The sequence below is a fragment of the Nelusetta ayraudi genome, unplaced genomic scaffold (assembly GCF_046127955.1).
Source record: "Nelusetta ayraudi isolate G7.1 ecotype Tasmania unplaced genomic scaffold, CSIRO-AGI_Nayr_v1 ptg000013l, whole genome shotgun sequence".
Classification (NCBI taxonomy): Eukaryota; Metazoa; Chordata; class Actinopteri; order Tetraodontiformes; family Monacanthidae; genus Nelusetta; species Nelusetta ayraudi.
The window spans coordinates 2,657,147-2,677,797 of NW_027466063.1; the positions used below are offsets into that span (position 1 = coordinate 2,657,147).

The following is a 20,651-nucleotide window of genomic DNA, read 5'->3' on the forward strand; positions in this document are numbered from 1 at the left end:
TGAATGCAGTGCTCATGTGGCATAACGCCACACGCTTTCCAATTAATAATTGTTTATACTCGATTAAAAAACAACTTTTTAAAAATAAAAGTTGCATTTGTGAAAGTAGTCTTTAAAACTGAAGGACATTTCAACAAGCTTGCATTCCTTTCTTCAAACCGCCCCATGTTTTGGATTATTATGAAATTTTGGAATTTGAATTACATTATCTTTCTCTCAGTATGTTACCCGCAAAACTTAATCATAAATAATAATTGTTTTTTTTATTATTATTTATAAAGCGCTTTTACAGGTGCTCAGAGTCGCTTTACAGGTAAAATAACAATAGAAACAATGCAAGAGATTAACTTGTTTGATTCAGTCAAAAGATTATAGTGAAATACAATAATAAGATTTGATAAGAAAGATCAGTAAATTTAATAATTCTAGTCTCAATTTCAGTTTTCGTTAAGATTCCAAAAAACACAAAGGTTGTTTATATATTATAATTTTATATGAACACATACACAGGGGCTTAATTAGGAGACCACAACAGTCAGTGTGTTTCATGCCACAACAGGCCCTTTATTTCACTACTATTCACTACTATTTAGAGAATTTCTAAAAAGAAAAAAGGGGAAAAACTGCTTCATGACAGAAAGTTAAAAATGACAGATAAACAAAATGTTATCCTAAAAATAGCTAAGGAAATAAAGGTATTACATTATGCTAAAGATAATGTATGACAGTCCACCTGGGGAAAAAAAAAAACACAACTGTTTATTTATAGCAGGTCAACTATATACTTTGTTATCTTTAAATGCCCGACACCAACATACCTTTCAGCCGACTTTTCTTCCTACAAAACAAGTTAAATGGCATACTAAATGCATTCAAATTAAAATCAAAATACAAATACTGCACAGCACCCCACCAATGTAAATGGTGAAAATAAAATAAAGTAATACTCAAAAGTCTAGCATTGCAGAACCACAGCCACATGGATAGCACACACAGTAACAGTTATTCCAGGAGTGTGAAGATGAGCGTAAAGCCTGCAGTCTCACCTGCAGATAATGAATCCACTTTTCTTTTCTTTTCTTACGATCCATGATTGGCTCCTGGCCTTTGCAAGGTCCTAATGCCCCCCTGCTACAATCACAAAGGCAACATTTTCCTGAAATAAATAAATAAATAAATGTGTAATTTATAAAAGTGGAGCTGAGTTTATTTACCAGTTTTTGGAAGAGAAAAAGTAACTCAATGGGTCACAACCAACAGGCAGAAACCAGTTGTTCTGAAGCAAGATTTTCAGTTTCATTACTGAGATGGAAACTGCTTACTTTTCAACACTCTCATCTTCTTACAGTGTCAAACTTAAAGTGAAGAACCAAGGATTTTCTTGCAGAAGGAGAGATTGATCACTTGACTGAAATTATTTGAGTGTGACTATTTTCTTAGTTTTTAGCTCACAGCTTTTAGAGCCTGGAAGAGCATGGTTGATATCGGGCAGAAAAATCTGGTTAGAAAGTGTCATGTTCCTGTTTTTTCACTTGGGGGCACTGAGAGATCCATGCAGTAGCTCAGCACCATTAAAAAACAAACAAACAAAAAAAACAAACAGACCAGGACAGGAAGGGAATTTGCACTGTGGTTTACTATTAACATAACAACAAGATACACAGTACAAGTAGGATCTAAAAAGAAAGAGAGTGAGCCAGATATATAGCAAGAGAATAGCTTAGTGTATCACTTAAATTACATTTGTGATTATCACAGATGTCACACTGAAAGCTGCATCAGACAGACAGATAGATAGATAGATAGATAGATAGATAGATAGATAGATAGATAGATAGATAGAGGGAAAATACCAGTTGCACTTCACTATGTGCAGACAAAAAACTCAGGCATCACCTTGTTACCTTCTACATGTTTTGCATGTGCTTAGCACTGCTGGCAAAAAGTGTCAAATCTTTTACGATCAGTTGCCAAATTCTTAGGGTTGTTTCGGTGTGTTCCGCTCACCGAACGAGCAGGTGGTGGCCTGAACTCCAACAGCGTCACTAGAGGCGTGGACAGCTGGCACTGGTGTGTCCATCCACCAGCACAGGGCACACTTTTGACCAGCAGGAAGTCTGGGCTGCACCATCGTGAAAACATTAGCGGGGGTGTTGGCGCTGAGCTGTGGCAGCTGAGGCGGCTGATGGTCTGGGCTGACTCATGTTAGCTGTCCTTACAGTGTTGATAAGTTGCCACAACTGTGGTTGCTATTTAAAGCAGTCCCCTTGTTGTCCCCAATACCCTGCAGGACTCAGGACAGATGCAGATGGAGCCCCTCTGATCTAAAGGTTCACTGGGGGAAAGAAAACTCTGATGAGTTAACAGCTTTATCAGGGCAGCCAAAAGACTAAATGACGGGGTCAGACAAGGTTTCAGCAGTGTCTATAAATGATGACTTATTTCTTTCCAGTTCTATTGAGTGACCACGTTCATTACTGGTTTCAGCTCTAACAACAGGATTACGAGGAGATGTTGACAACTGAAATTATGTAATTTTGGGTGTATTTCATAACCTTTAACCTGTTGTTCGTTCACATTCCCCCGTGATAAAGTGAAAAATATTCCAAGGTTTTCCATGGCAAGCAAAACAAAAAGGAGGAGGACCACATTTGGGAGATCCACTGACGTCACCGTGTCATTATGACTCAACAAAATAATAGTTTTTGTGGGACAAATCCTTGGAACGTCCCTTAAATTCCTGAATGGGGACATCAGTATGTGGATTATCCTCCCAGTGCCTGTTTGGTCAGTGAGTCAGCAGCTGTGCATGAAGCCATGAGGGCAGACAAAAGGTGTCTGCTGCCTGCTGCATGGCTTCTATTTACGTCCGCCCACAGTGGGAGAAGCACTTTCGCATCCTGATCCCTGGAGGACTCACAAGAAGGGAGTGTGCGGCAATTGGGTCCGGTGGTTATCGCATCGCTTTCAGATCTGAAAGAAATATGCCAACCAAGCCCAGTAGGGTGCAACCCAAGTCCTCTTGCAACCACACAGGGGAGTGTCACTCCTTGACAAGACGACTTTGACGAGACTAGTCACTCAATCTTATATTGACAGCATGTGCTGACAGTAAATCATGGTGACAACATAACTGAACGGAGGAGGAAGTTGAGGGATCACCAAGTCAGGTTCAGTTGCAGTTCAGTGACATCACTGAAAACTAAAAATTAATCGATTAAACAACATATACATTCTAAAATAATCAAGCAAAACTTTGCAAACTGATGTCCAAGTGCACCCATTTGACAACATTTCTGCACAACATGATCGAGAATTTGGCATATATATATATATATATATATATATATATATATATTTATATTTACAAATATAAGCAAAAGTGTCATATAAATGCTGTTAAATGTTTCAAAATGAGACTCAAAAACTTAAATGCATCAATTACAGCATAAATATACCCAAGTATTCGATAACAAGGTAGCCTCAATGACCATAACCAGTCTATTATAAACTCATTGGAAATCGTTCACAGAATGTTTTATCCGTAAAATCAACGAATGAGCGTCAATAAAGCCGCGCACACCCTCCCCATTAGCTCCCGCGCCTCGTTCGCGTCAACAGTATTTTTGCAGCTGCGACTTGCAGGCCTTCAGGATGCCGTGCAGGCGCATGTGTGCGCGCACCCGCGAGGCAACAGCTGAACCTGAGGCAGCCGCGCGCGGAATGCGGTATCCTGTAGAAAGTAACGCTACTTTTATGGAAACGGCGAGCGGCAGCCGCAGCAGTTAGTTGAACCGGTGGTCAAACTTGCGGCTCTATTCTCACTACCGAGAGGATTTTTTTTTTGTTGGTCTGTTAAAGAAGAGGAGGACGGCAGCGCGCCTTTAGAGGTAAATCTCTCTTTTTTCTCTCTCTATTGGCTGCTTAATTAAGGTAAAGACAGTCGTTCTCTTCGGCACAGAGAGATACGTTAGGAACAGACCGTCTCACCTTGGCTGTCATTAAGCACATGAAGTATAATTTTATTCTTGAATGTTACAGAAGTCATATGTTATGTTAGTTACTGTATGTAACGTGTAGATTGAGTAAACTATGGGCTCTTTGAGATCAGACACACAGGACAAGGGGAGGCAAATTATCTTGGTGGGCCAAACATTTAGGCTCTTGATGTGTCAGATTAAAATATGGGTGAAAAATTATGATAAATGAGCATGACTGACCCCCTCAGTCTAAGTTTGGCTTTTATCTGAGATCATGTTTCCAACTTGTGTGAACACTTGCTGAGCTAAAGTCACAGGTGGTCACAGCTCAAGTACATTAATATGATTATGCGATGATTAAATTAGAATCAATGTAAAATGATACACTTTAAATCACACTGTCTAATACATGCAATTTCAAGAAAGACCTTGACAATTCAATCAGGCAATTGGTGATCACACTTTAACTGTCATACCTAATTATAAAAGGCTTGTGAGGACATTGACACGCCACTGTATTCAGTGTTTGGGAGGTAACCGTTCGCTAAGGTCTCCCTTAGCAAGCGGTCTGGCTCTCATTCTTGGACTTTTTGTCTGGGGTCTGCAGGGCCACATGTGGGGAGACAACTTGAGCTCCATCCAACTGCCTATCACCCATCAGAAATAGCCATGATCACATGTCCTGCAGCTACAAGTGGGCTATAAATAGAGGCTCGAGAGGTTCCGTTGAACTCTTTCTAAATATCCTCAGCAGGGGCCCATTGCTTGTCCGTAGGTTTGTTATCATTTTCTTGGCACTTTACTTGAGAAAATAATCAGACATCATAATTATAATTACCTTGAGAAAAGTAATTTTTCAGCAATTTAGACTCTTTTACGCTTCCTGTGAAAAGATGCTGCTCAACTTTTTGTCTTCTATTTGTGTTTTGTTTTCAAAAAAACACTGTGTACCTTTTCTATATTCAATTTCAATACGAGCTTCAAAAACAATTTTATGAGTCCTTGACTTGTAAAAATGAGAATAAAGCATCTGCCATTGACACAGAGAGGTAGGCTGGCCTTTGGTTGGCTGCCCAGCACCCTCTCACCAGAACGCAGCTGTCCAGTCTCTTGTTCAGGCCTCTTTTTTTGTGTCTTTGGCAGTTTGTACATTAGCTCATTGCTCGTTAGCATGGAGTATCAGTGAATTATAAATATTTGCTTGAATCTCTTCAAAGTGGCAAAACTGCATAATGACGCTTTAAGTACAGACTGGAAATCAAAAAAAGGGAAAAATGATGTTTAACTGTTTAACATGCTCCTCTGCTTTGCAGGTAGCTTTTAAAACAGAGACTTTGTGTCGGCTTGTCATCGAAGCATCAACATGACTGAGGTGGAGCAGGTTGCGGCCGTGATCAACCACGACATGGATGATCTAGCTGTCAGCGATGGAGAAAACAAAGAAAATGAAATTATGAATGTAAAAGAAGACAATGCTGAAAAAGAAGGATCAGAAGAGGAAGCAGAAAAGACTCCACACACAGTTGATGAGGATGGCAGTAACCAGACTGAGACCACACAAACAAATGGGGTTAAAGAAGAAAGTGATGAAAAGAAAGACCAAACACCCGAAGCCGTCAACGGTGTTGAAAAGGACGCAGAGACAAAGCAGGAGACGCAACCAGAGACAAATGAGGACTCAAATATGTCCGAGTTTGCACTGAAGAAGGAGGCGCGTAAAGTGTTCAAGGCCATAAGTGACAAAGTAATCTGCGCACTGCCCATCATAGAAATGATGCCATTTTACTCTATCTTCTTTTAGAAACTTTTGAGATCCAGAAAGCCAGTGGCCAGGAGCTACGTTCCCAAGATGAACAAGGAAAAGGGGGACGTGTCGGGCAAGTTTGAGGCGATGCAAAAAGCCCGGGAGGAGCGCAGCAGGCAGAGGAACAAGGATGAACAGCAGAAGAGGAAGGAGCAGTTCGTCAAGGAGAGGGAGTGGAATCGCAGGAAGCAGCAGGTCAAAGAGAGAAAACCCCACTAACCTCCGACTGAGACCCGCATGGCATTGTGAGGCATGACCGGCTGAGAAGGCTCCCTATGTATGAGTGAGAGGTCACTGTCCACCACTTTTATCATATAGCTCCTGGAATTTACTTGCAAATTTAAATTGGATTAGTGCTTTGATTCAATACAACAGCCCTTGCTAATGTGCATTTTTTCTGTACTTATCTCCAAATGGATCTCAACTCACAAATGCATGTTACTCTTAAGTGGATCAATTTTGTTAAGATAATACCAGAAATTGTATGCCTCTGCACAGTGCTGCATATTCATAACCTTAATGTTGCACCATTTACTTCTCAAGAGGTGCCAGCATCAACTACTAACATCGCTAGAGCCATTGTTGCTTTTCACTGAATACATGTTGCATCATCTTAGTTGCCTCGTATTTTATAGAATATTTTCAATATTTTATAGTAATGCAGGAATTGCACAGCGAACATAATGACGTGAAAACATCTACAGCTTAGACTTTGTGCACTAATCAAATTACAATAAGCAACAAAATATCAAGGATTTCTTTCATTATTTAAAGATAATGAAAGCATATGACATCACATATTCTTTGAAAGATTTTAGATGTTGGGAATCATAATTCTAAATATATGAAAATGTCTGCAATACTGGCACACATGGAGTAATAATCATTTTAGAAATACTACATTTGAAATGAGATGACTCAAAAATATGAAAAAAATGAAATGAAGACAGCTGTTCTGAGAATGGACTGCTGCGAAATAAATGCTCGAACAGGATGTTAAGTGCGTGGATTATCAGCGATGAGGGAGGCTGAATAACATCCCTGTGTGTGGCCGTGCCAATGTTGGCCGGGCTCAGACACCTTTGCTCATCTCCCGTTTGTGCAAGGACACTGCAGTCCAATCAGACTTCCACCTTCAGGTCACATGACCCAGCTATTAGCGGGGATTATACCCTTGCTCTTGCTGGGACCAGCATGGCTCATGAGTGTCGAGGGAGATGATCCCAGCTAAACCGTAGCCTCACTACCTCTTTCTCTCCTCCACATGATCCGCTGCAGATAAAAGAACTACTTGCCTCCAGCGATGAGGAAGAAGAGGTGAAGCCAGCAAAAGTGGAAAAATCCTACGTCCCCAAGATCACAGGTGAGACACGGGACGGGAAGACATCGGCACACTTGTGCCCGGGCGTTGGCTGGAAGTCTGAAGGCCTGTGCTGTGCTCTGTGACACCTTCAGGCAGCGTGAAGGGGAAGTTTGCTGAGATGGAAAAGCAGAGACAAGAGGGAGAGAAGAAGAGGATGGAGGGCGAGAGGAAGAGGAGGGAGAATCAGGACAACATGGAGAAGGCCAAAATAAAGAAGGAGCTGGCCCAGAAGGCGGCTGAGGTGAGTAGACCCGGGACTGGCTCTGCAGGGCATGGCCTCAACAGTGAAGCGGGAAGTGGGACGGCATGTCGTGGTGGTTCAGCTCTGACCCTCTGATAAGAGGCTGCTTGTATCTGCAGCGATTCAGGTAATCCTCAGCTGCCACTCGGACCAGTTATTTTAAGTGGCTGTCTAAGGTCTAAACAGTTGGCAGACGCCGGATATAGGTCCGCAGGCATCAGTGGCATTGTTGACATGGCCAACCGGTGAGCTCCAGCTAAATAGGTCACCCTGATTTTATTTCTCCATTTGCAACTATTCAGATCAATAACATATACTGTGCATTTGCATGTATATGCACAGTGCAGACAGAAATAAATAGTTATTTTATACTTTGAGACAGTTCTTGGGAATGGTTGAGTAAAAATATTCATGCGCCAGACGAGCAATTATAGGCAAGTGCCCTATTTACCCTATCTGTGCTGTGGAGTGTTTGATGACATCAACGTCACAATTCAATTCACAAAACAGGTTTGATTCAGTTATTTTCATTAAAAATCATCATTGATAGGTTGGAGCGTGTAAAGGTCATGTACTTATAGTTTAGATTTATTTTCATATTGCTGGTCAGTTCATCCATGATCTTCAAATGATGAGGCACTGTGTTATTTCAGAGCAAGTTGCCAATACTTGGGTAAATAAACATTGACTAAGGAAAAAGCTGTTTTAAAAAGGTCATTGCTTGGTTTTCTATAGTTGCTGTGCAAAGCACTTTTTTATGCTTTATACAAAATAAGATACCAATGCTTGGGTCTGACTTTCAGAGTAAAATGCCATCATTTGAAGAATTGTTTGAGGTGCAGTGACGCAGTGATGTTGAAACAGCTGGACTGCCCTCCCAAATAGCTGCCAGCTGTAGACACTCTAAGGCTGGCATTTGTTTCCCACACCTTCCAGTCACTGAGTTCGCACCAGACCTCCTCGCTGTGACTGAATTAGACTTTGCTATCTCAGGCCGACAAACCGTTCTTTGACCTATTGCAAATGGCGACAAAAGTGCTGCCCTAAACTAACACTGACCCACATGCTCGATTGGGACCATGTTCCATGTTCCCTCCAGTTGTGCAACTTCTTTTGTTTGTCCTTAAAGATTTGCTTTTCCAGTTTATTTAATCATGTAAGATCAGGCTACAGTAGCGTCAGCTGTTGATGTGTGTGATGCAACATCCTAAGAAGGTGTTTGTTCGTAGGAGGGTGACGACACGATCTTGGTGCGGGTCGTCCCGGCAAAGTCAGCGAGAACCCCGGGCAGAATCAAGATGAAATTTGAAGACATGGAAAAAAACAGGGAGGAGGGACTGAAGAAGAAAGCGGAGGAGGAGAAGCAGAGGAGATACGACGAACACAAGCTGTCGTTCAGAGAAGCCAAGCGGCGCTCGGTTGTGGACATGGTAGGAATACAATGATGCAGACAGTTGGATTAAAGGGATAGTTCACCAAAAATTCACCCATCAACTACTCATCCTTGTGTTGATGGAGATTCTGGTGACATCCACCGAACCATTCGGAAGTGTTGTGGAAGGCACCAATTGGAGTGCTCTAGTTGATTACTTACTTTATTAGGGTTGGCTCACCAGTTTTGGTTGTACTATCCCTTTAAAGTTCACTTTAAATAAGGTGCAGTTGGAGATACACAACATAACACAACACTCTTTTGGAACAAGGATGAAGAAGAGAAGCCTACAGAGAAGACACAAGTGGCTCCTGGAAAACTGAAGCTGACGTTTGAGGAGATGGAGAGGGACAGGCAGGAGAACAGGAAGAAGCAGGCCGAGGACGAAGCCAAACGTCGGCTGCAGGAGGAGAAAAAAGCTTTTGAGGAAGCCAGACAGGAAATGGTAATACAAACACACCCACGTCGACTCACCAGGATAATGGCCAGAGGTCATTACATGTCAGCATATTTTTCAAACACCTTACTTTTCTTTGCGCCATTTCAAATCATCAGGCTGAGGGCGAGGACGACGCTCAGCCAACTCAGGAAGACAAGGAGGAGTTCCGACCCGGAAAACTCAGGCTGAGCTTTGAAGAGCTGGAGAGGCAAAGGGTGGAAGAGGAGCGCAAGAAAGCAGAGGACGAGGCCAAGAGACGAATGGTGGAGGAGAGGAGAGCCTTTGCTGAGGCCCGCAAGAGCATGGTGGGTGTACTAGTACAGGAAAATTCAAGATCTTATTTGGGAAGTGACAAAAATGCATCTAAATATTTTTTTTCCATTTTGAAAAACATTCTGCATACTCTTCGAAAGGTTTACCTTGCTTTTCTCTTCTTCAGCTTGTAGATGAGGATGATGAGGTGCTGATGGCCTTACTCAACCTGGAGGGCAACAAACCTGGCAAAATATGTGTCAGTTTTGAGGATTTGGAACGTCAGCGGCGGGAAGAGGAGCAGAAGAAGGCTGAGGATGAGGCCAGGAGGAGGCTGGAGGAGGAGAAGAAGCTCTTTGCCGAGGCTCGCAAGAGCATGGTGAGACATGAGGACTCACCCAGCCAAAAATGACTCTGCATGGGCTATTCATCATTAACATACTGAGAGAAGATTTTTGGGACTGCTTTATCTTCAGGTTTGGACTGATTTTGCAGGCCTGTACAACCTTCCCCTCACTATAAAACACTAAATTTAGTGAAATTATCATATACAACCAAAACAGCTCATTTTCTAATCAAGCTAACATGACCACGTATCTTCCGTGATAGTATTATCATATAATATCAGGATACAGTATACCAAGAAAGTTTACAGTGTAAAAATAAGGATCTCAACTAAACAATCAAATTGAAACCTAACTCTATTTCATCCCTGGGTCTGTCAAATTAAATTGCATCATTTGTCTCTAATTCAATGAGGAATAATTGTATTTCCTATTATGATTCATTTTAATGGGCTCAACAGATGCATTGTCGTTCCTCTGTCCAAATTATTTCTTTAAGAGCCCTGGCATGGATCAGGAAGGGTCTGCATATGGAGATGAAACAGTAAGATATTTCAAATTTCAAAAGTGGAATTTTATGAGCAAAAAAAGGAAAGATGGAACATGATGATGCGTGTTCCTGCTTTGGTTTTTCGGTTTCTTAAATATCTTTACTGACCTTAAGGCCTTGACAGACTGGAAGGAAAAAGTGTAAAAGCACTGAACACACTGACATAACTACTCTTTGTTGTGTACATAGGGAGCAGATGATGAAGATGAAGGGATGGTGAAAAGCGAATCTCAGGAAGCTCTGCACCCCAAAAAACTGGAGATTAACTTTGAGGAGCTTCTCAAGGAGAAAGAGGAGGCTGAGAGGAGGTGCAAGGCAGAGGAGCGCAAGAAGAAAATGGAGCAGGAGAAGCAGGAGTTTGAACAGCTCAGACAAGAGATGGGTGAGGTCAGTCTAGAGAGGGTGAATACTCGTGTCGACCGCGGCCCACAGACATTGCACATTCTCAGCTTTGATTCATAGGATGATGTTGATAGCACACAGTGTCACATTGTTTATTTCCTGCCACGGTAATAACTTTGATAAATAATCTGTCTTTCGTTGTGATAGGACGAAGTGAATGAAAGCTCTGACGCCGTCAGCAAAGAGTACGAAGAACTGACCAAGCTGAAGAGAACCGGCTCCATCCAGGCCAAGAACCTCAAGTCCAAGTTTGAGAAGATCAAGCAGCTGACTGAGGAGGAAATTCAGAAAAAGGTTGATATGGAGCGAGCGCGCAGAAAGGCCATTGATGATGAAATCAAAGAGAGGGAAGCAGAGAGGTTCCAGGAGGTGAGAAGACACAGACAGGTCTGAACGTGAAAAAAGACACAAGCTCTTTCGGTGCATGACGAACTGAGTCGAGCCTTGTTCTCGTCTTTTCAAGGAGGATGAGGAGAGGGAAGCTACTCCGGCGCGGGCGGAGGAGTCGCCGTTCAAACAGAAGGTGGACATGCGAGCCCGATTTGAGCAAATGGCCAAAGCCAGAGAGGACGAGGAGAAGCGGAGGATAGAGGAGCAGAAGCTCCAGAGGATGCAGTTTGAGCAGCAGGAGATCGATGCCGCTCTGCAAAGAGTAAATCGCCAGTGTTCATGACCATATAAAGATCATTCCTAATGCATGATGGCCGAGTAGGAGTCGCGCTCCAGGTTGTCTCGACCCCGTGATGTGTGATATTTTGCGGGGCGGGGATGGGCTGGTCTGTCTTGCAGAAGAAGGAGGACGAGGTCGACGAAGAGGGCGGCATCATCAACGGCTCGGCAGCCTACGACGACGAGGAAGACCACGCCAGGTCGGGGGCCCCGTGGTTCAAAAAGCCGCTCAAGAACCAGTCGGTGGTGGACTCTGAGCCCGTGCGCTTCACCGTCAAGATCACAGGGGAGCCCAAGCCGGAGGTGACCTGGTGGTTTGAGGGCGAGATGCTGCAGGACTGCGAGGACTATCAGTACATAGAGAGAGGCGAGACATACTGCCTCTACCTGCCAGAGACCTTTCCCGAGGACGAGGGGGAGTACATGTGCAAGGCGGTGAACAGCAGAGGCACGGCAGCCAGCACCTGCATCCTCACGATAGAAAGTAAGACCACCCTGGTGTGACCCGCATGACCTGCACCTGCATGCTCCCTCCTCCGTGCGTACGAAGCGGATCGCATGCTCCTCTTCAGTGTGAACCCCCAAGCAGCAGATGCGGATAAACTCTCCCCTGTGTCTTTCTTTCTTCCTTTCTTTTTTTGCAGCATATGACGACTGATGCCCCTACAGCGTTTTGGAAACCTCCCTTGTTGTCTCTCACTCCTTTGTAAAACGCCGTCCCTCACAGTTTGGTCAGACAGCAGAGGGAGGGGGAAAAAAACAGCATTTTGCTTGGCATTCCTAACGGAGGGATACACGACACGAAATGAAGAGAAATGAAAGAGCGTTGTTTACGTACGGAGCAAATGTAAAGTCAAAGTCCTCGTGAAGAGTGACATTTTGCCTGTGCCAAAACATACCTTTTTTTTTAGATTTTAAAATTACCTGCAGTGTTTCCATCATTTGACTTGTGTAATGATTATATTGTCCTGAATATTTTGATACACACAGTCAGTAGTCTATAGGTAGCAACGAAAAGTACCAAGAAGCGTTTCTCAAGTAACTTACAAAATTAACAAAACCAGGATACTGGTTGCCACATTTTGGAATATTTTGGATCACTTGACTGGAAATTCAAAGTGAAGATTTAATTGACAAAAACAATCTTGCTGAATTAAAACAGTTAAAGGTCCCATATTATCTGGTCTGGTCATCGCAGACTCAAGTGGATCAAACTTGCATGATTGGTGATGAAAAAAAAGCAAGAACAAAAACATTAAGAAAAAACCTTTAGAGGTCTTCAGAAACAAAATATCTAGCCCTCTGTTTACAGCCTTCACCTAAATATAAACTGATGCTTTGTTGTACTTTCCATAAGTCTCAAAAGGGCAGGTGGGGGCCATCATGAGATCATCTCAGAGGTGGAAACAAACAACTGACGGGGTGTGCCACGACCCATCAGAGAGGGCTGATTTTAATGTGTGTGTTTTAGAACATGCTTTCTGAAGTTGGAGCAAGCAAAGCCATTAAATCATAATTTTTTTTTGTCTCCTTCTGGGAGTTCACTGACTGACTAGAAACACATTTCAATGTTTGGGAACACTTGAAACACAGTGACTTTTGCATAATATGGGACCTTTAATGTTTAGAGGATTTTTTTTTTTTTTTAAATCAAATTGCTTATGTCCAGATTACAAGGTTTTACACAGCAGCATGAAGCTGCAGGATTTTGATATTTTAATTTCTTTTTTTTTTAAATTTCATTTACTAGCCCCCTTCTTCTTTTTTTTTTTGCTTAAATCTAACACACATGATGCAGTTGTCAAGTTATGCAGGGCAGAAGGTAACTGTTTTAGAGTGTGGTAATGTAAAAACAAATGCTAGTCTGAATGTTTGTCATATATTGCAAATTATGATGTTTTAATAAAAATTAAATTAATAAAAAGGTTAAAATATGAGAGTGGTGTCTGCAGTGGCATATATGGATCCATGGATCATCCACACCCCAGGAACAGCAGGTAAGGGAAAGTGTGTCAGATCTGTTAGGTTGCATTTCACATAGATTGCACTCACACCACTCCAAAAAACGTTTCAAACTTCATTTGGACAACAAAACAAAATTCTAAGGAAAGCCAAATGACATCTTATTTTCAGTTTGTTGTGCCACATTGATTTTTTATATATATATATATATATATATATATATATATATATATATATATATATATATATATATATATATATATATATATATATATATATATATATATATATATATTTTAGTGTCGATATAGAGGGGACATTCTTGACTTAGGTCGTGGGAGGATTACCCGCTCACAGTTGTAACAGCAGGTGGCGTGGTTGCGCTGTTTAGCAGAACTGAGCGTGTACTATTCAATATACAGTTGATAGATAGACAGATGACAGAGTTATGGCCCTTACAGCTTGCTCGTTATTGATTAAATTGACAGACACTAACATAAACGCTATTTTGACAAAATAAGAGTGATTATTTAGCTCAGTTTGAAAAAATTATGTTCAAACATAATTCCTTTGTACACTTAGACTTCGACTTGTATTTTTGTTTGATTTCATCTGGAAAATGGAATTACAATGAAGAATTGTTGTTGTTGTTGTTGTTGTTGTTTTTAAACTTCCCCTTAGGCTTTTTGATTATTGTATATATATATGTATATGTATATATATATGTATATATATATATATATATATATATATATATATATATATATATATATATATATATATATATATATGTATATGTATATATATATATATATATATATATATATATGTATATGTATATATATATATATGTATATGTATATATATATATATATGTGTGTATATATATATATATAAATATATATATATATATATATATAGAATAAAAGTTATTATTACATTACCAATAAAGTTACAGAGTCACAAAAAAGCAAGAGCTCCGCCATATTTGTATTCCTCCCATTTCCATGGAAACGTACCTTTACAAGCCCACATTAAAAAAAAAGAAGGGAGTCTGTTTTTCCCGGATGAGCCCCCCGAAAGGACATTATTAGATCGGATTGCTGCACATTTGTGTTTTTGTGTGGCGCAGAAGTAAATGTCCATATTATTGTTATGGATAACTATCCGGCTAACTGAGTGCTAGCTCACAAAAAAACCCGTCTTTTGACCAGTTAGTTCCATCATAACAAGAAAGTCCCCGCTGCCATGTCTGTGTCAGTAGAAGATGTTTCCTCGTCTCTTGTGAGAGAATATCTGAGTCGAAAGGTAAGCAGCAAATGTTCGCGGCGGCTTCGTTTGTTTCTGAAAGTTAACAGGTGGCTAGCGAGCTAACGTTAGCCTGGAGCAGCTAGGTTACTCGCGTTCTATGACACAATATGAATTGTCATATCGCACACGAGTTACCCGAACAGATGTTGATGAAACTCGCAATGTTACCAGTTAAGTTTTTGGATAAAGAACCACCCGACCCCCCCAACCTTAGAACCCACTTTGCAGTTTCTACACGATTTCCGTGCACAAGCTGTTACACTGTTGTTGCGCAGGGTCTAAAGAGGACGATTGCCTGTATGGATGAGGAGCATCCGAGAACTGAGACCAGTATCAATAACAGATCAGACTTACGGGCGATTCTCCACATAGAGGATTTGTACAGAAAGAACAAGGTAAGAGTGATAGCTGGACATAGTTGGGGATGTGAAAACAATGTTTTTATTGACTTCTGTTATTGCAGGCTCACAACCAGCCTCTGAAAACGTTACTGGAGATTATTGTAAAGCATCATGCGACGGACCCGATGAGTGACAAGATCAACAGCAATAAAAGGAACTCCAAGGATGACCAAGTCAAGAGCAATGAAAATGACCTCTTTCGGTCATCTCCATCTCCATCTCCATCCATTGGTTGGAATGCTAGTTGTGCTGCAGTAGCACCTATGGTGATTGATGGCAACAACACAGATGATGCTGCAACACCATTCATGGGAAGCAAACGCATCAGTCTGAGGTACTTGGAAAAAAGATTGCCGTTCATCATTTTACAGTTAGCTTACTTAAAAAAAAAAAAAAAAAAAAAATCTTTACAAACACTGCATTTATTTGTCAGCCTTGATACAGACGAAACCAACCATTCCCAGCCAGTGCCTGATAAGATCACACGGTCCAACCAAAACCAATCAGGCACAAAGATGTACTCTGATAATCAAGCAGTCCCGTTACTGGTTGAAAACGAGAACTTCATAAGGTCAGATACTGAAAAGAGAAGTTCCTTCAGTGACGTCAACCAAAAGAGCAGAAATAATCGGGTGAGACGTGGTATGATGGCTGGCCCAGTAGCTACCACTACTCAGGTAACTCCCTTTCTTAAATTAGTCGATTCATTGTTTGGAACTCCTTGCTTGACACAATCTGTTCTTTTACTTTTTCTAAGGGTTCACACAAAAGAAGACACGGTCGAAAGACTGAGGTTCCCGACCCGCTGCTCTGGAAAGATGACGGGCAGTCTGTGACTGGGTTGTCGGTGGCTGGCTTAAATCAAAGAAGCTTAGAAAGAAGCCTGAGTCAAAACAGTGCAGCTGATGGCGTGGGAGGAGGTCACGAGTTGTGGACTGTGTCAGAGAGACTACAGAGAGAACCCTGCTTTGAAAAAACAGGACAGGATACACTAAGGAATAAAAAGTAATTGTAATTCTAAGAGGCTGCAGTTCACTCAAAGCCCAATGGCTTAATATTATTATATTCAGTCTGGCCTGTATATGTGACTGTTTCCTCTCCACAGAATTAAATCTTTGGCTGTACAGAAAGTGGCCCATTACCAACCGCCTGAAATGGTTTTAGGTAATTGTTGTTTTTTAATACGAGAATGCAGCATTGTTTAATTGAACAAATATGACAGTGTGACGTTGATCCATTTCCAGATGACATTTGCGATGATGATCTCCTGCAGGGACTCTCTCATGTATCCTTTGGGAGGGCCATGGCGCATCACAGCTACGGCGGCCTCCCGATGGACCAGCGAACAACACTGGTGGGTGATTTATGCCCGTTTTGCTCAGATGTGGGGACAATGTTGGACGTAATCTTTTATTTTCTACTTGTTCGACATTTTTTTGTTTTGTTTTCCTCCAGGACTTGAAAGCTGTTCTTCTTGGTTCCTCCTCAAATTGCTTCACTGTCGAGTGGAGGAATCAGGGCTTCACATTTTCAGAGGCCTCTGACTTAAGATATGGCATCTTGCAGAAGAAGGTTGTCTTCCTTGTGCTGCCAAAGTAAATAGTCTCATTGTTTTAATGTATTGTTAATGTATGCTAAGACGCATTTCATATGTTAAATTCACAGGGTGGTCCATGTGGAGTCCTGGCTTCTGTCCAGGCCTTTGTTCTGAAGAATCTGCTTTTTGAACGCGCCCACAGCCGTAATGCTGGACTTGAGTAAGTAGTCAAAGCATTTGCCCCAGTAGGTTTTATTTTAATCACTTGGATGCTCTTCTCAGACTTCACTGCACATCAAGGCACACTTTGTAGCCGCTGTTGGGTATTGACCTCTCCATTGAGGTATTATCAGAGGCGACCGTCAGAGGCTTTATTTTTCTCAGTTGCAACTTTGTTCTCAGGAGGTTAAAACCTTCCAGCACAACAAGAAGAAAGTGCCTAATCCAAGCTATGGCTGAAATCCTTTGGAGGGCCGGTGAGGAGAAACAAGCCGTAGTAACCATGTATGATATGACAGCACACACACACACACACACACACACACACACACACACACACACACACACACACACATTCCCTATTAACTGGAGCTGGGCGGGGTGGGCGGTTCTTTGTGTCAGGGTCACATTGGCAAATACACTTATAATGCTGTCATTGCATGACAAATGTATAAGGCTAAATCAATCTGCCTTATTGGTCAGATTGGTCAGATTGATTAAGGCTAAATCAATCTGACCAATCTCTGGTCAGATTGATTTAGCCTTAGTTTCGCTCTGCACACTCGATTCAAACTTTGTGTGTCTTCTTAAAAATACAACAGAAGTTCCGGAAGGAACCATTTCACACCAACTGGCGGCTACAGATCGGAAGGAGTTCTTGAAAAGGTACAAGGCTGCACACTTGCATAGTAGTAACAACAAGAGCCAAGGGGATTCGGTGTGGTTTGCATGCATGTATTTCTGAGTGAACTGATTCAAGGTTTAGAGCTGTTGTTACTCGATGTTATTTGAACGCTAACGCGGTTTTGTCCCAGGTGACCCGCTTCACTCTCGACAACTTCAGTGAGCTGCTGCTGTTCCTGGAGCAGCACGCTGAGCAGGTGGGCCCCTCCTCAACATCATCCTTCTGCCTCACCAGCATGCACAACTTTTGTCAGCGGCATCTTCTCTGACCTGCTTACCTTTACACAGTTTGAGAGCGGGGAGTCCGGATGCATTCTGCTCACCATCTCTGCTGTGCTCTCACGCTCCATCAAAAAGTAAGCTCACCCTTGTCCTGCCACCTGAGATTTGGCGATTCAGAGTCGCTGCATCACTGGAACCTCTATGAAAAAGAAGAAAATCGCATGATCTGTTCATCTTTTCTTTCTCTTAATCCATTTGCTAGAGTTAGAGAAGATATGGATGTCAGCACGAGCACACTCATTGGAGCCCATGGCTACTGCACACAGGTTTGGTTTGAATTGCTACAAGACATTTTCATTTGGTTGTGATTTGGGAGCTTTGTGGAATCGAGCACCGGGAAACAATTTTGTGTTGCGCAGGAGCTCGTCAACCTGCTGGTTTGTGGAAGAGCTGTCCCCAACGTCTTCGACAACGACGTGCGACTGGATTCGGGAGAGGGGAACACGACTCTGCTCAAGGGAATTAAAAGCCAGTGTGACATCGGCCTGCTGTCCCTGTTCGAGCATTATCGTTTCTGTGAGGTGAGGTTTGACTCAGACTGGTGAGCGCTGGTGAGATTCAAAGCACTTACTTTTGACGAGTGTCAGGATTTGCCTCTGGGTCTCTATGCTTTGTTTAACAAATAGGTCAGTTCTTTCATAAATAGTGCCTCATTCAGCTTTGTCAGGAAAAATCTGTTTCTGACCTTGTCCAGTTTGAGTAATTTGGCAGAGTTTGGCAATTATTCTCACTGTGCCATGTTCAAATCATATAATTTATTCTGTAATATCGTCACAAGAACACAACTTTTAAATATATGGGCTCAGAGTCTCTGCACCATGCTATTTTCTCTTGATTCTTAGGTGGGACTTTATCTGAAGACTCCTCGCTATCCCATCTGGCTGGTGTGCAGTGAAAGCCACTTCAGCGTCCTGTTTGGTTTTGAAGAGGGTGTGCTGACCAGTTACGACAGAGAACAAGCATTTGACCTCTACTATTATGATGGACTGGCCAATCAGCAGGAGGAGATTCGCCTCACCGTCTGTACGTAGGATCATGTTAGTTCATTCATTCATTCATTCATTCATCTTCTATACCCGCTTATTCCTCTTCAAGGTCACGGGGGTCTGCTGGAGCCTATCCCAGCTGTCTTAGGGCGAAGGCAGGGGACACCCTGGACAAGTCGCCAGTTCATCGCAGGGCCACATAGAAACAAACAACCATTCACACTCACATGCATACCTATGGACAATTTAGATTGTTCAATTGACCTCCTATGCGTGTTTTTGGACTGTGGGAGGAAGCCGGAGAACCCGGAGAGAACCCACCGGGCGGGAGGGAGACCGGGGGAACTAATGTTTTCACGTCTGAACTTTTTCCACGGCGGAACAATTAACAAAAAGTGTTCAGTAGGTTGTAGTTAAGAAAAACACTGCTCAGGTGCACAGGATGGACAAGTATTTGACAGGGACGAAAAGAAGAATTCAGGAGTCCGGCGGTGGCCAGTGTTCTTTGTTGTTGGCCACTTTTGGCTGTAGAATCGTTCCGCGAGTAGCTGCAGAACAATGGTGTCGTTCACGCCAGACTTGAAGCGGGGTGCACCTCCGCGGCCGGCTCGTGCCGTGCAGCGATCGTTTCGGCATCTGGTGTATTTCCTTTCTGATGCGCGAGCCGCGAGCGAAGAAGCGAGAGGACAATGAACAGTTTTCCAGCGCTGATAGAAGGTAGTCACACACCTTTGCATCAGTACGTGAGCTACGCCGCGACTGGCGCGATATTATGACTTAGCGCACGCAACGCTCAACGTCATCCCGTGTGGCAGGTAGAAAATGTGACATTGTCGCATGACTGATGTTGTTGATGTGGTCAATTTCATCAAGACAAGGACCCTGAAAGCGCGGCTATTCTCTGCACTTTGTGAGGAGATGGGAGCACAACATAAAGCTGTGTTGTTTGAAAAACAAAAATTTTCTTCCTCCAAGGTGGGGCGTGACAGAGAAAGTTTGAGAACCACTGTGTTAGTGCTTTGAGACTGGGTCTGTAGTAGTGGTAGTAATAGTGGTAGTGGTAGTAGTCCACACCTCAGGATGTCATCCCCCTAAATGTAACATTTTAATGTTAATCTTTACACTTAGACGTGTTAATAGATGTTAATCATTTTGCCCATGCGTATATTTGTGCGTGTTCCTGAATGATGATGTAACATCTGTGTTTGTGTTTTCAGCTGTTGGCAAAATGGCCTCAGGCAGCCAAGACGTTGAGGCTGATCTGATTCCTCCGCTGGAGCTCTGCATCCGAACAAGGTCAGAGTCTTTAGCCATCACAAAGACACAAACCCACATGGTGCTTAAAACTAAAGGGCTTTCTTTGGTATTTTTAAGTGACCCTTTATGTTCTTGTTGGTTCTTGAGGTGGAAGGATGCGCACGTGGATTGGAACGATACGGAGCCTATTCTCTGAACCCTCAACCGTGGCTGTTGCGCCATAAATAATAACACACCCTATTTTAGTGAATTATATTTTTAAATACGTATATGTATATATGTATATATATATTTATATATATATTTATATATATATATATATATATATATATATATATATATATATGTATGTATGTATATATATATATATATATATATATATATATATATATATATATATATATATATATATATATATGTATATATACATATATGTATATATATACACGTATATATGTGTAGAAAAATATACATACATGTATACATATATATTTATTTACACATATATCTAACACACTCTGCTGCTGACAAAGTTC

The 20,651-nt window shown here is 42.0% G+C and overlaps 2 protein-coding genes across 7 annotated transcripts; both read left to right on the forward strand.

Annotated features, from left to right (window-relative positions):
* The first annotated feature begins 5,770 nt into the window (after positions 1-5,770).
* On the forward strand, positions 5,771-12,453 carry nexn (nexilin (F actin binding protein)). 5 transcript variants are annotated; one of them, XM_076022791.1, is made up of 13 exons: positions 5,771-5,979; positions 7,063-7,147; positions 7,240-7,388; positions 8,618-8,818; positions 9,092-9,265; positions 9,376-9,564; positions 9,699-9,890; positions 10,355-10,399; positions 10,595-10,792; positions 10,955-11,176; positions 11,271-11,459; positions 11,597-11,960; positions 12,121-12,453. In XM_076022791.1, the coding sequence occupies exons 1-13, from the start codon at positions 5,830-5,832 to the stop codon at positions 12,132-12,134; spliced, it is 2,172 nt and encodes a 723-aa protein (XP_075878906.1). In that variant the 5' UTR covers positions 5,771-5,829; the 3' UTR covers positions 12,135-12,453. The 5 variants fall into 5 exon arrangements, with proteins under 5 accessions (XP_075878906.1, XP_075878905.1, XP_075878907.1 ...); XM_076022790.1 differs by lacking the exon at positions 12,121-12,453 and having other exon boundaries at positions 11,597-11,995; XM_076022792.1 differs by lacking the exons at positions 10,355-10,399; positions 12,121-12,453 and having other exon boundaries at positions 11,597-11,995.
* Positions 12,454-14,425: 1,972 nt separating this feature from the next.
* mindy4 (MINDY lysine 48 deubiquitinase 4) lies at positions 14,426-20,381 on the forward strand. Of its 2 annotated transcripts, none has more exons than XM_076022795.1 (18): positions 14,426-14,746; positions 15,025-15,144; positions 15,213-15,484; positions 15,584-15,827; positions 15,908-16,155; positions 16,256-16,314; positions 16,395-16,504; positions 16,606-16,722; positions 16,816-16,907; positions 17,072-17,191; positions 17,509-17,572; positions 17,722-17,787; positions 17,879-17,946; positions 18,075-18,138; positions 18,232-18,393; positions 18,715-18,895; positions 20,076-20,154; positions 20,263-20,381. In XM_076022795.1, the coding sequence occupies exons 1-18, from the start codon at positions 14,687-14,689 to the stop codon at positions 20,309-20,311; spliced, it is 2,175 nt and encodes a 724-aa protein (XP_075878910.1). In that variant the 5' UTR covers positions 14,426-14,686; the 3' UTR covers positions 20,312-20,381. The 2 variants fall into 2 exon arrangements, with proteins under 2 accessions (XP_075878910.1, XP_075878912.1); XM_076022797.1 differs by having other exon boundaries at positions 14,427-14,746; positions 17,090-17,191.
* Positions 20,382-20,651: the final 270 nt, after the last annotated feature.

Bases quoted from the DNA above. Each gene is read 5' to 3' on its own strand.
- nexn (XM_076022790.1), top strand. From the start codon at position 5,830: ATGAACAAGGAAAAGGGGGACGTGTCGGGCAAGTTTGAGGCGATGCAA. The intron at 10,793-10,954 runs GTCAGTCTAGAG...TCGTTGTGATAG, and splicing joins TCAGACAAGAGATGGGTGAG to GACGAAGTGAATGAAAGCTC. The intron at 11,177-11,270 runs GTGAGAAGACAC...CGTCTTTTCAAG, and splicing joins AAGCAGAGAGGTTCCAGGAG to GAGGATGAGGAGAGGGAAGC.
- mindy4 (XM_076022795.1), top strand. From the start codon at position 14,687: ATGTCTGTGTCAGTAGAAGATGTTTCCTCGTCTCTTGTGAGAGAATAT. The intron at 16,505-16,605 runs GTGGGTGATTTA...GTTTTCCTCCAG, and splicing joins TGGACCAGCGAACAACACTG to GACTTGAAAGCTGTTCTTCT. The intron at 16,723-16,815 runs GTTGTCTTCCTT...TTAAATTCACAG, and splicing joins ATGGCATCTTGCAGAAGAAG to GGTGGTCCATGTGGAGTCCT.